General features: G+C 43.8%; 1 protein-coding gene across 2 annotated transcripts in view; it reads left to right on the top strand.

Annotated features, from left to right (window-relative positions):
* ADGRA1 (adhesion G protein-coupled receptor A1) overlaps positions 1-14,407 on the top strand; it is a 1,066,191-nt gene that overhangs the window by 435,001 nt on the left and 616,783 nt on the right. For both annotated transcript variants that reach the window (XM_088476934.1, XM_088476933.1), the window contains one exon: positions 4,459-4,674. In XM_088476934.1, coding sequence (XP_088333060.1) covers positions 4,459-4,674 — 216 coding nt within the window. The remainder of the gene's footprint in view (positions 1-4,458; positions 4,675-14,407) is intronic.

Below are 14,407 nucleotides of genomic sequence, written 5' to 3'. Positions count from 1 at the left end.
CATCAGCAGAATAATATTTATTAAAACAAAATCTGTCCTGCCATGTTGTCACTTGGACAAATATAAATCCCCACTGATATATGTGCATACAAGTTCGAAGGCGGCCGCATCTAGCAATTTTTAGCAAACCATGCATGCGTCACGTGCTGCATATGTATTTTTCAGTACTTACTACGCATCTCAGTCTTTTCTCTGCGACTGCAGAGTGGGCGTCACTGGGTGACACCTGGGCGACAACAGAGCATTCACGCATAAGAGAAATGTCCAATGGGTGTGTTGTCGGCATTTAGCCCCAGAGTTGCTCCCTATTTTGTGTAGTGCACGCCACATTCACTCGCATCTCCTGCACTTAGTATGGGGTAGGTAAAACTGCCGACGACAGTGATGGCGGCTCACGGACATAGGACTGGGGCGGTGCGACTGCATAGATACGAATAGTCAAATTATCAATTAATTTGCATCATACGTGCAACTCGGAATCATTCCCATGGTTGACAACTGGCAAGAGAAGAACTATGGTAAATTTGCGTGAAAATATTAATTTTCACTTTGCAAAAAATATTTATCACATCCGCATTAAAAAAGCGTATTGTGATAAATATACCCCCAAATCTCTTTTTATAATACATGACGGTGTGCCTTAGCAACTTTAGCGTCTCGCTCAGTGTCCCATGAGTTTAAAATAAGTGAATATCTTTGGTATAAGGGATTGAGAAAAATGGGTTTTAGGGGGGGGGGGGGGAAGCAAAGTTGATGGACATAATCAGAAACTTTGGGCAAAATGTAGTTGCCCGAGGTTTACAGTTCGATTCTTGCGAGATTCTGCTTGATTCAGATTTGGGAATAGAGTAAGAAAAAGCAAGTAACTGTACATTTTAGTAAAACCAGTGGTCGAAATGGGGGTATGGACAATCTAAGGTTATACTTATATGCGTGCTGGAAAGGGGGTGTATAATACATAATGCCATGCAGTAGTAGTGCCCCTTATAACACATGCCACATGGTAATGCCCCTTACACATTATGCTACACAGTAATGCCCTTTACAAATGATGCCACACGGTAATGCCCTTTACATGTGATTTGTAGTTCAAATGATGCCACCCAGCAATAATGCCCTTTACACAATATGCCACATAGTAATGCCCTATATAACATTATGCCCCATAGTAAAGAACCCCCTCTGCAGCCTATTACTCACCCCTTGTATCCCTCCAGCAGCCTCAGTCTCGTGTATGGAGCCCTGCCCGACAGGCATCCATGGAGAAACACCGGCACAGCGCAGCCGTCATTTCAAATCTGGTGCTGTCCACAAGCTAATTGGAGCTTGCGGAACGGCAGCCATATCTTGAGGTGAGTGGCTCAGTGCTTGAAGTGCCTGTATACCATACTGTTGTATACCGGCAAACTTTGAGCACTGGGCAAAACCATGCTGCACTGTAGGTGGCGTAGATTAAAATGTACAGAGTGATTTAGAGTTGTGAGGGGTGTGTCAGTGTAAAAATAAAGCTATCCAGCATTTGTGAGCTACATGCAAAAGCAGCCAGTATTTACCCTGCATGCAAAAAAAAAATGTATTTGCACCCCTTGCATTGCAGCATGGTTTGTCTAGGTGCACAGTTACCTGCACTGTCTTACTCTGGGGCTGATTCAGCAGAGGACGCAGATGGTGATTCTCGCGCAGACTCCCGAGTATCGGAAATCTGCGCATGTACAGGACCCTTTCTGCGCATGTGCAGAACAGGCCTGCAAGATCGCACACTGGCCCCCCTATGCCTCTGCTTGATTGACAGGCAGAGTCATTCATAAGGCGGTGTGTGGACGCCTGTGTTCCCGGCAACAGGCTCGTGTCGCCCCATTTTTCCCGGGAGTACCAAGGCCAGGGTCTGCGTCTATGAATGCAGATTTCCTGGCCTCACAAGACGGCCAGGCAGTGTAAGCTGAGGCTTGCATAGCTGGTCGGTACCATACAACATCATAACTGATGGTCGCTAAGCTGATCCCATTGTGCGACCTCGGTCACAGTGCTGGGATCACAGATGCTGACAGGAGGCGTCTCCTTCACTTCAGACACCTCCTGCAGCATTTAAATTATAACAGGATGGAATTGCAAAGCCGCTTATGTGCGTCTTTGCTATTCCGCCCATTGCTGAATCAGCTCCTCTATTCCCAAATCAGGACCATGGTCACTAGATTTAAAGCAGCAATGATTTTGCCTTTAAACTAAGTGCCATTTTGAATCTAATTACTATCACACGAGAAATGCAGACTGTTACATTTGGCCCTTTGCCGCTATAAAAGCTAGAAAAGTGAAGTTTTTGAACAATAGTCAAACCTAAACAGCAAGGATTGCCAATTGACAAGCACAACTAATTATATGGATGAATTGGCATCAAGTCCTTCACTAATGTACTGTACTTTAATCTGCTTTATTTTAATGTAAGTATTACTTTTTTGTCTCTCCATTTTCTAATATGTCTTCTACCTATCCTGCTGGTATTTCCTCCTTTGTGCTAGTGACTGTAATATATACTCTATAAACCTTCAATCGTCAGAGGGGTGCTTTGTGTAACACCATGCAATAAAACACCTTCTTAATAAATTATATGAAATAACGACTCGGAGACATGAGATTTGGCAGAATAATGAGTTAGCAATTTATTAAAATGATCTAATGAGAATTAAATTAATCTAAACTGATCTAAAGTATGGTGGCAAAGAAAGGATGGCAACATACAGCTTACCCCAGCCATGCAGCACACAGACATGCAGCACACAGACATGCAGCACACAGACATGCATACCAAGCGGACACCGCCCAAGGTGCAGAGCAACCAGTAACTAAACAACTGTCAACAAAAAGGTATCCACTCAACCCTCTAACATGACTACCCACCCGGAAGGGTGATGACGCTATCCCCGACAGGGTGATCCTGCGAACTTAACAAGTCAATGAAGGTGAGCGCACCCAAAGACTATAATACTACAAACTGAAAGAGATTTGCACCCTAAGTGGTGACCTGCCGTTCTTCTCCACCACAGAAAACAGCTGACTACAACAATCCCACTGAAAACATGTAGGGAGGGAGGGTGGGAAGACAGGAACAAAAGAGGCTTTGTCTCAGCCCACACAGCCTCACATTCCAAGCTAAAACACACACACCTATCCTAATAGGGCAAATTAAGTCACATGGTGTTACCCAAGCCAGCCCCCAGACTTGAGGCTTAACCCACTCCATTCTCATTCAATCACTTTTTTTGTCGTAGTGTTAAAAATAAAAACTATATGGACAAACACTAGGAGCCTGAGGAAGAGTTTCGTGGAAGTCAGCCATAATTGCTCACACTTTGCGTGCACGGAACTAAATGCTGATTTCTGACTATGCAAAGTGGTACCCATTCCGTATAGCGCCCGCACCTATCCGTACACTTAGCTTTAAAGTTGTCATCATCACTGCACATTGCATTATACTTTGTACAAAAGATCTGTCTTTACACTTCTGTATAAACTCTGCATAGCCCCCAATTCCACCGACACGCCCTCACTGAACTTAATCTATGTGAGAACTTCCTATTACAACCCAGTGTTGACTCTTCTCTTGCAAATGGAGATGTGACTGAAATGTGTAGGACTGTGCATCACTTGTGTGTGTTCGACTCTGGAGCAAACAGTAAGCGAAGTAAAAACACTCAAGAAGCGCTCTGCAGACAAGCTCATGTTCAACTCTTCATCAACCCAAAAATCATACTTGCCTACTGTCCCAAGACATTTGGGAGGCTCCAGAATCTCGTGTGTCTCTCCCATATGCATGGAAAACTAGGCAAGTCTCCTAGTGCCCCCTCTCTGCCGCCCATTGCCGCCAGTCCCTATGTAAAGTGGGCAGTGTGGACGGCTTGATGCAATTTGCACTGAATCGCATCATAGTGGCCCAATCTCAGCTTTACAATGCCAGTAATAGCGCCATTGTATAGCAGGGGGTGGGGCCACAATGACACGGTCGTTCAATCCTGGACTACGGCTCACTGGACTACGCCACCCGCATTGCCGACCTTGCTTCCCCCTCCACTAGGGGGCCGCTAGAAAGTCAGCAAGTATGCCCTTAATGTACAGTAGAAAGGCCAAACCCTTTATTAATACATTGTTTAGACAAATGCTTTTTGTTCATGGCAAAGAGGCCAATTTAGCCCAGTCAGTGCCAATAAAGCCAAAGTTAATACAAAACCTCACACAAAACATTTACAAAGTTGGATTTAAAATATACACTTTGCAATTTGAAATGAATAACAAGTGTTCATTTAAAAAAGGAAAGCAATTTATCAGAGAATGTATTGTTTGGCTGTGCTGAAACATGATGTGCGGTAGCAGATGTCCATGTAGCTTCTCTAAGTAGTGTCATTTTTGTGTGTTGATTTCTTAAACACTTTGGCAATTGACCAGCCTTTCAATGTGTTTTGACAGGTTTCCCTTAATATTGCACTGGAGGCTGTCCTAATCAAACCAGCAAGCTTTATTGGCACGACTTGCGTTGCCTACCAGAGAACATCTGTACACTCGGAGAGATCATTGATCCATGGTAATGAGGATGTAGTTTCAGAGAATATTCAGAACCACAATTTAATTTTAAAGTGCACCTCTGGCAATCTGAGTGGCTCTCTGCTAGATTTGTCTGCAAAAGTAAGTCTACATCAAATGCGCATTACACTAGATCCTGTTGAGGTTTTAATAATGTGAACGGAATCAGATTTCAGATGATGAAAAGTTTGTTTACTTCTATTACCAATGTACATTAAAATTCCGCACATTGCATTTGCTTAGGTTTTTTTTTTCCACTAAGGATCAAGGTCTCACTAATGAGTCATGATTTTATCTAATTGCATTGTATAACTCATGTATTGCTCTTAGAAATGCCAAAAAAGCTCTTTTCCAGGTCAAGTTTTGGTTGGCGCTAGCTTTGCTATTTCTGCATTGGCGATAGCCGATGAGACTTGTCCAAGAGTCCAGTCAGTAGTTCAGAATAATTTCTGGAATACTGTACAAAGCCAACTTGTGCCTAGATTTAACAAATGTATGTTTATGTAGTGCATATAATTTTATACTGTGCCTCAGATTGGAAGTTCTGTTGCGCAAGACTGCTAAGGTTTGGGCATGGGAGAGGCGTCAATCGCACTGCATGCAACTAAATGTGGATATTCGCCCACAGGCTTGGGTGTAAATTTACTAAGATGGGAGTTCTATTAAGAAGTGATGTTGCCCATAGCAACCAATCAGATTCCAATTATCTTCTAGAAGGTGCTAGATAAATGAGAAGTAGAATCTGATTGGTTGCTATGGGCAACATCACTTCTTAAATAGAACTCCCATCTTAGTAAATTTACCCCTTGGTCTCATACAGTAGCTGTTATCATTATCACTGCACACTTGCACCCAGAGCTGGATTAACAACTCATATGGCCTAGGCAGGATATAGATCCTGGGCCCCGCCACCTTTTGATCCTCTCTTGTAAAAAAAAAATAAATTGTAGATTAACCAGAGCTGAAGGCAAAGCCTAATAAGCACCTCCTCCACTAAGAAATTGCATCCATCCACACACACACCCGACACGCAACACACACACACAATCCACTGCTGCCTCTCTATACTTCTATCTGTATCTCCTTCTGCGGCTCTGTGCCCCCTTCTGCCTCTCTGGACCATTATCTGTGCCAACTTCTGCAGCTCTGCGGCCTGATCAAGGATGTTTAGGAGTCCACTTATAGAAGGGAGTTAGAACAGCTGGCTCTTTGGTGTAGTCTGAATAATTTGGAGCTAAATCCACTAAAAACGGTAGAGATGATAGTGGATTTCACCTGTGGTGTCTCCCATTACTATCAATGACACGGTGGTGTCTGTGGTGGATTCCTTCAGGTTTTTGGGTTCTGTGATTTCCCGGGACCTGAAGTGGGGGTCCAATATAGATGTCATTGTGAAGAAGGCCCAGCAGAGATTGTACTTCTTGCGGCAGTTTAGGAAGTTTAAACTGACGCAGGAATTGTTCATTCTTTTGTATTCAGCAACAATTCAGTCTGTTCTTTGTACATCGATCATTCTGTGGTTTGGTTCGATCAAAAAACAGGATAAGAACAGACTTCAAAAAGTAGTTAGGGATGCGGAAAGAATTATTGGAATTGACCTCCCCTCTCTTCAAGAATATACTTGACCAGAGTCAGTCGACGGGAAAGTAATATTGTTGCAGATCAAACACATCCAGGTTATGATCTGTTTCAATTACTTCCCTCTGGCAGACGTTACAGATCACAGCATGTTAAAACTTCTCGACACTTGGATAGTTTTATTCCACAAGCCGTTATGTGTAAATTTGTAAAAATCTAGTAGGTAGCTAGTAGTTGTGCATATTGGCTGATTGTTTATTGTGATGAGGTCTGTCATTGTTATTGTACTGTTGTTTTTTATGTAAGTTTTATGGGAAGAATGGTAAACCGGATATTAATTCTTTGTATACAGTATTTATAAATACTTGGCCAATAAAGCTGATTCTGATATTCTGCCCCTCTCTGTTAGTATTGTCTATTTTGTTTCTGTCTCTGCTATATGCTTTTTCACCAGCAGGGGTCACCAGGTCCTTCTGATATGTACTGCAGTTCTGGTTCCTGCCAGAGGTGCTGCTGTTTGGACATTGCTGGAGATCAGGTGCCTGGTGATTGATCAATCAATTAGCAAGCATGGACAACACCTGTCAGATGGCTTTTTAGTTTGCCTAAAGGCCCCCATACATCAGTGACGGATTGCTGCGATGTTGCGATCCTGCAACCCGGCATCGCAGGATAGGTGAAATCCAACATGTTAGATTTCACAGATATGCCGATCACGATCAAAAAATGATTGTGTTTGGCACATCGGTGAAATTGAACATGTAGAATTTCACCGATCCTGCGACGGATCGTGGAACATTGATGGCCGCCGGTCGGCATTTCCAATTGGATAGCATGATCGCGAGATTGGATGCCTGATGTATTGGGGGCCATAAGGCCAGCATTCATTACTGATCATTCCTGGTCTGATGTTAAGAGGTTGCTTATCCTGGTCCTGTCTGCTATTCTAGTTTTGGATTACAAGCCAAGTTTATCTGCATTTGCAAAGGTAAGTTTCTTATGTCTGAGAATCCTGCTATACCAGCTACAGCCTGTTTTTGCCTGATACCTTTTGCATCATTACTCAAGATCCTGTTAATTTGCTCTCCTGCTAATCATGTTTCTAGACTCATGTACATTCAAACCACAGTATCTGTAAACTTAAGGAACTCAGGCCCTGATTTAGAGCCGGACGCTCTGACCAGACCACTCGCTGTGAATCAGGGTCGTCCTATTTAAGTTTGGAGCGGCCTTTTGGACGCTCGCATAGCTGTGGGTTACCACCCACAGCTTATGCGAGCATCCATGATGATGGTCGCGATGGTCAAGACCATCGCGACCAACGGGCTTGCGACGGAGACCCTGCAGTAGGGTCTCGCTGCCGCAAGCCCTGGAGTGATTTTGGCTCTATCAGAGCCAAAATCACTCCCACTGATCACTAGTGATGTCAGTGGGGCCGGCCCCAGACGGTAGGCGTTCCCATGGGAACGCCTCCATCTGGCAGCCACGCCCCTGGCACGCCCACCAAAGGGGGTGTGCTGTCACTCACCATCGACAGCACGCCCCCTTTGGTGCGAGACCCGGAGCGACAGCTTGGCTGTCGCTATCCTGGTCTCGCGCATGCGCACAGTGGAGCTCCCTCCGTCGTGCACATGCACACAGCGGAGCTCCCTCCGTCGTGCGCATGCGCATTTGGGTACCATCGACCCGCTTGCGAGCGACCTGCGCCCGCGAGCGGGTCTGAATGAGACCCTCATTCATTTGCCAGTTACCAGTCTGCTGCTTATTCCTGGATTCTGGTGATTTTTATTATAAAAAAGTTTGTTTTTATGTTTCTGCAATAAACATTATATTTCAGTGCTACATCTTGTAACATCGTGATACTGGTGTGTTCCTTTCATAACACTCTCTACCTCTATATGTAGCCCCTTTCAGCATCTCTGTGGCCCCTTGCACCTTTCTCTGCTCTTTTTTCTTTATTCCATGCCCTCTGTGTTCTCTCCTGGCCACCATGCCCCCCCCTCCCCCTCCCCGCCTGTTGGATGTAGCTTCCCACACTTTGTTCTGCTTGCCTGCTCCAGTAGTCCAGCAACAGCCGTGGCCTGTTTAGACTTCAATGGCCCCTCCCCCAGTCTGTAGTGCGATGGCGGGGGCATCCATGGTGGAGGTCTCCCACCACTAGTCTGCCACTGGTCTGTGACGAGGTACAAGTGACTCACTCCTCACCCTCCTTGCAGTTCAGATCAGTCACATCATGAAGTTCCATTATCTACCCTTGCCAGCAACAAGCTTCCCTCCCACATTGATGCTTGGAGCTCTGCCCACACACGCATACACCCTACCTCTCCTTCAGTTATGTGCCAGCGGCCGATAGTACCGCCCATCACACTTTCTCTGTCTAGCCAGGTCTATTACAACAAAAAAATCTATATTGTTTTTAACACAAACAGTTGGCAGGCAAGAGCGTCCTAGGACCTACTGAGCCCCAGGTGCCCGGCTGTACCGCCTTGTGGATAATCCGGTCCTGCGTGCACCAGACCTATTCTCGGTGCAAGACATCCATCTGATATCACACAAATCTCTGAGTATGCAGAACTCTGCATAGCTGGCAGTTTAATCTACACGCTCTCGCTAAGCTTATTAGAGAAGCTGTTACTCCCATTCAGTCGCAAGTGGAGATGCACCAGACTTGGAAAAGCCCATAGATAAGATATATACGCTTAGCTTCAGAGCTTGCACAGCTTTAAAAAAATGCACGATCCATCCATTCAAGTACTTGCGTCCAATTCTGTACCGGACCCCAAAGTGACTTCACAAAGAGCAGACCATGGGATTGCAGTTCATAATGTTATTAGTTGGTGCTCTTTGATAGCTATGCCTTTTTGCAGTTTACTATGCTATGCAATGATGTGTAGGTTACTGTTATGAAAATGCAGACTTCTGGGGAAAGAACATGTATTTGTTGTTTGCATCTGCTTGTGTGCTGGAAATTTCAGCCAATTTAAATTAAGTTTTAAAAGATGGCGTTCAGGGCTTTCACATTCTACAGTCTTTGTGGTTCACCGCTATAGAAATGGTATCAGTAACTGTTTTACCGTTTTGCCAGAAACAATGCTGCACTTTGACAAAGACTTAAGCCGTTGGGTTTGTATATTGTGGCGTAAAATAAAAACAGTTTATTTTAAAATGATACACAAAGCAAGCTCTGAAAGCAGCATAGTGCAATGTAACCCCCTAATCCCCTATATCTAATACCCTAACCCTAAAGGGCAGACTAGATGGGCCAAGTGGTTTTTATCTGCCATAAAATTCTATGTTTCCATGTCACTAAGTACATCCCTGTTTGTGCCTACTCCTGTACTGCAGAACATATGGTCCATTATGCTCTCCAGGCAAGTCTTTATAGAAAGCTGTGTATTAGGTATAACTTGCATGCTTTCACCTTGTTGGCATCCAGGCTGGGGTGCAGAGAATGCCCACTGACCAGATCAAAGGGGTTTTTTTTAGTGAGTCTAGTGCAGTGCCTTCTTTGGTACAAGGTGCACCTCTGCTGCTAATTTCATTTACATTATGCACTACGCAAAGAAGAATTCAGAGACCATTTGAAAATTCATAAGGTTCAAAGATCTTTCCGCACCTGTAACTCTCCATCTTTCTTCTGTTTAGTATTATAAAATACAACCCGTCCTCAGCAGACCCTAAGTGACCATGTAGCCAACGCAACAGCAAAGAGATTAATAATATTTTCAAAGCAGCTACTTTTCAGTTGGGGATCTGAATTTTAAATTGGGAATTTCCTTTATTTCCGGAGACATACAGTTATTGGTATACAGTCATATATATATTGTATAACAGCTGATGCCTGCATCTCTGCCCATGATGAAATCGCTTCTGCCAACATTTGTTTTTCTATTTGAGATGTTCTAGTTGTATTGCTTTGCATAGGTGCCCTGTCGTGGGAGTGGCCAACTTGATCAGAGGCGCTATACGGACTGGTGGCAGCTGCCCCATCACCCACCACTCACACCAATGTCACTGTGTGCCCTGTGCACAGACTGCTATGTAGCCTATCCTATTCACCCACCACTCACACCTATGTCACTGTGTGCCGTGTAAACAGACTGCTATGTAGCCCTTCCTATTCACCCACCACTCCCACCAATGTCACTGTGTGCCCTGTGCACAGACTGCTATGTAGCCAATCCTATTCACCCACCACTCACACCAATGCCACTGTGTGCCCTGTGCACAGACTGCTATGTAGCTTATCCTATTCACCCACCACTCACACCAATGTCACTGTGTGCCCTGTGCACAGACTGCTATGTATCCTATCCTATTCACCCACCTCTCACACCAATGTCACTGTGTGCCCTGTGCACAGACTGCTATGTAGCCTATCCTATTCACCCACCTCTCACACCAATGTCACTGTGTGCCCTGTGCACAGACTGCTATGTAGCCTATCCTATTCACCCACCACTCACACCAATGTCACTGTGTGCCCTGTGCACAGACTGCTATGTAGCCTATCCTATTCACCCACCTCTCACACCAATGTCACTGTGTGCCCTGTGCACAGACTGCTATGTAGCCTATCCTATTCACCCACCTCTCACACCAATGTCACTGTGTGCCCTGTGCACAGACTGCTATGTAGTCTATCCTATTCACCCACCACTCACACCAATGTCACTGTGTGCCCTGTGCACAGACTGCTATGTAGCCTATCCTATTCACCCACCACTCACACCAATGTCACTGTGTGCTCTGTGCACAGACTGCTATGTAGCCTATCCTATTCACCCACCACTCACACCAATGCCACTGTGTGCCCTGTGCACAGACTGCTATGTAGCTTATCCTATTCACCCACCACTCACACCAATGTCACTGTGTGCCCTGTGCACAGACTGCTATGTATCCTATCCTATTCACCCACCTCTCACACCAATGTCACTGTGTGCCCTGTGCACAGACTGCTATGTAGCCTATCCTATTCACCCACCACTCACACCAATGTCACTGTGTGCTCTGTGCACAGACTGCTATGTAGCCTGTCCTATTCAAGTGACTGCAGGCCCAAAGCACCTCTCCCCCTCCCCTTACCAGCTGTGCGCATGGTGCCACACCTATCTCTTGCATTGATGATGTTGTTACATTTTATTTTTGTTATTGCTCAGCTTTAACTTGACGGATTTAGAGAAAGCAAAGTGCACCTTATTCCTAGTAGTTTCTACTACAAAATGATGCTGTTTTTATGAAAATTGGTTTAGAAGTTTTTGAAAAAGCTCCTCTATACAGGAGCGAAACCGGTTAGAGGATCCAATGACCTATGCGAATGCACGCAAGTTTTATTTGGGGTGGTTAGCGCTCACCATAGATAAAAATGCAGAGAATTGTAAATAGAATTAACTGTAAGGGGACTCTTATCTATTAAATTTAGAAGTTTTATTGTAATCACAAACCCATATTAGGACAAAGAAATATGGGTTTATGATTACAATAAAACTTCTCAATTTAATAGATAAGAGTCCCCTTACAGTTAATTCTATTTACAATTCTCTGCATTTTTATCTATGGTGAGTGCTAGCTACCCCAAATAAAACTTGCTTGTATATTGAGAAGAGTGGTGACCTTCTTAGCCACAGCTGCTCCCAAACCCACTCCAGTTATATTTAGAAGAGCGCACGATAAAAAATCTGTTTTTATTTATACCTATGCGAATGCACGACTGGACAATTGTTATCCTAGTGCATTCGCCTCTTTGCCATCGCTGGGACTGGATGTCATAAACTTTTTATTGTTGTTGCTGTCCACTTGGGGAATACTCCACACCATCTGGAATATAGAGGCTACTAGCGTCCACTTCCAGCGTCAGCATCCGTGTTCCAGGCAGACTCCCGCAGGTTAATACACGGGCGGTGTGCAATTGCAGCGGCTGCACATCTCTTTACAGCACGAGGGGTGTTCAGGACTGCCTATTCCCACACAGCATATTGAGTGAAGACTACTAAAATTAGTGGAGAGTGGTGATTATACAAGTTTTCGTATTTCCATTTGTAGTTTCATCTGTGTCCTAAAACCAGGAGCGATGTCTTATGAATATATGGACTGAGGACCTCATTCAGAGTCGGTCGTTGCGCAACCGCATGCGTAAAATTTGCAATGCGCATGCGCAAACTAGCTGTTACTATCAGAAATTGCTCTCTCCTTGAACACAGCCAGGTCGTTAGTTTGAGTGACAGAATGAGCCATTTGTGGGTGGTAACAGGGGAAGGTGCTTGTGAACGGGGGTGTGGAGGACCGAACGCAGGAGTGCCTGACTATGCAAATGGCGTTTTATGGGAGTGCATAATTAACTAAGTAGTGTCATGGCACATGTGATATGGGAGGTTATTACACTGACTAGATCGTAGTGCTTAAGAGATGGTATGGTCAGCCTATAGCTCTGTGATCAGCTCCAATGGGTCGCGATGGTCTCGATTAATCCTTATATCCCCGGAGATGACGTGTGTTGCGATCGAGAAGGGGACCTGTATTTAGTCTTACGACCGCTTCTTACCCTCGGTCGTTCAGCTAACAAACCCATCTTAGCGACGCAACTTATGATCGCTTCATTTGCATATCCGGTCTCTTTCCCCTACAACCGAGCGGCCGCAACGACCGACTCTGAATGAGGTCCCGAGTCCTTTTAAAAGAACAGTGCTTTTCACATATTAGACTTGGAGATCTCCATAGAGTTATTGTGATCATTATAGTGGTTTTATTGGTTGTACGTATTTTTTTTTATATGTGGTATTTATGTATGTGTTACATGTCTAAATATTATTATTTACATTATGGCTAGTCATATTCTAGTCTGAATAAATATACATTGCATATAAAATATACTAATAAATGTATATATTTTTTTAGTGAACATCAGACCCCCTGATTACTTTATTTTTATTTAATAATAAATGGTGTCTTATTAGCGCAAATAGACCTTTCTCTTTGTATGTCTTTGTTACACCATAGTATGTAATGGTGCAGGTGTGTATTCACAAGCACACATGTCATTTTGCTGCTATTAATTAAAAATATTTTGGTCATTTGACTGCAAAAATATAGATATATATATATACATATATCTTTTTTTATTAGCGCCTAATCTCTTGTTTTTGTAATTCAGAAGTTTTTGCGCCAACTTGGAACAAACAGACACAACGTTCTTATTATATTTATTTATTAACCGTTTCTTATATAGTGCAGCATATTCCATTGCACTTTACAGTTGGAAACAACATTAATAGAACCAAACTGAGTAGTAACAGACAGACAAAACTAGTAAGAGGGCCCTGTTCGCAATCTTATTACAATCTATAGGGAAATAGGTGTTGATACACAAAGATAGGTGCTACATATTGCAAATTAGCCCAGACAGATTGCAGATGTTCTTGGTGAGCTGTATGATCCAGTCACACAGGAAAGTTGGCCTAGGTTTGGGAGGATGTCAAAGTGAAGAAAGAGAAAATGCTTATGTGTGGACTATAAGAAGAGATGTAATTAGATGGGGAAGCTATAGAAGGTTATGTGGGTGGTTCTGGAATCTGATAAGCTTGTCTGAAGAGGTGAGTTTTCAAGGAACGCTTGGAGACCAGTGGAAAGTCTTATTATGCGTGGGAGGGCATTCCACAGAGTGGGTGCAGCCAGTAACCGTGAATGGGAGCAAGTAATGAGTGTGAATGACAGACGCAGATCTTGTGCAGAGTGGAGAGGTTGGGTTGGGAGATATTTTGAGACAATTGAAGAGATGTATGTTGGTTTGGTTAATAGCTTTATGTGTGAGTGTATTTTATATTGAATACGGTAGAAAACTGGCAACCAATGGAGGGATTGACAGAGCGGCTTAGCAGACAATGAACATTTGGCAAGGAAGATCAGCCTCGCAGCTGCATTCAAAATGGATTGTAGTCGCAAGAGTCTGTTTTTGGGAAGACCAGTAAGCAGACTATAGCAATAGTCAATGCGGGAAATAATGAGTGCATGGATTAAAGTTTTTGCAGTGTCTTGTGTAAGATATGGTCGAATTTTGGATATGTTTTTAGATATATTTATCATTATTTAGAGACAGATTGAATGTGGGGAACAAAGGACAGTTCAGAGGATGACACCTAGACAGCGAGCTTGTGGGGTGGGGTTGATTGATGAGTTATCAACAATGATAAAGATATCAGGGTGGTTACTACTATTGGCCGGGGGAAATATGATTAATTCTATTTTGGATATGTTAAGT

The sequence above is a fragment of the Taudactylus pleione genome, unplaced genomic scaffold, assembly GCF_031769625.1.
Source record: "Taudactylus pleione unplaced genomic scaffold, aTauple2 ptg000198l, whole genome shotgun sequence".
Classification (NCBI taxonomy): domain Eukaryota; kingdom Metazoa; phylum Chordata; class Amphibia; order Anura; family Myobatrachidae; genus Taudactylus; species Taudactylus pleione.
Note: the sequence above shows the minus strand (reverse complement) of the source record. Positions and strands in the feature narration are given on the sequence as shown.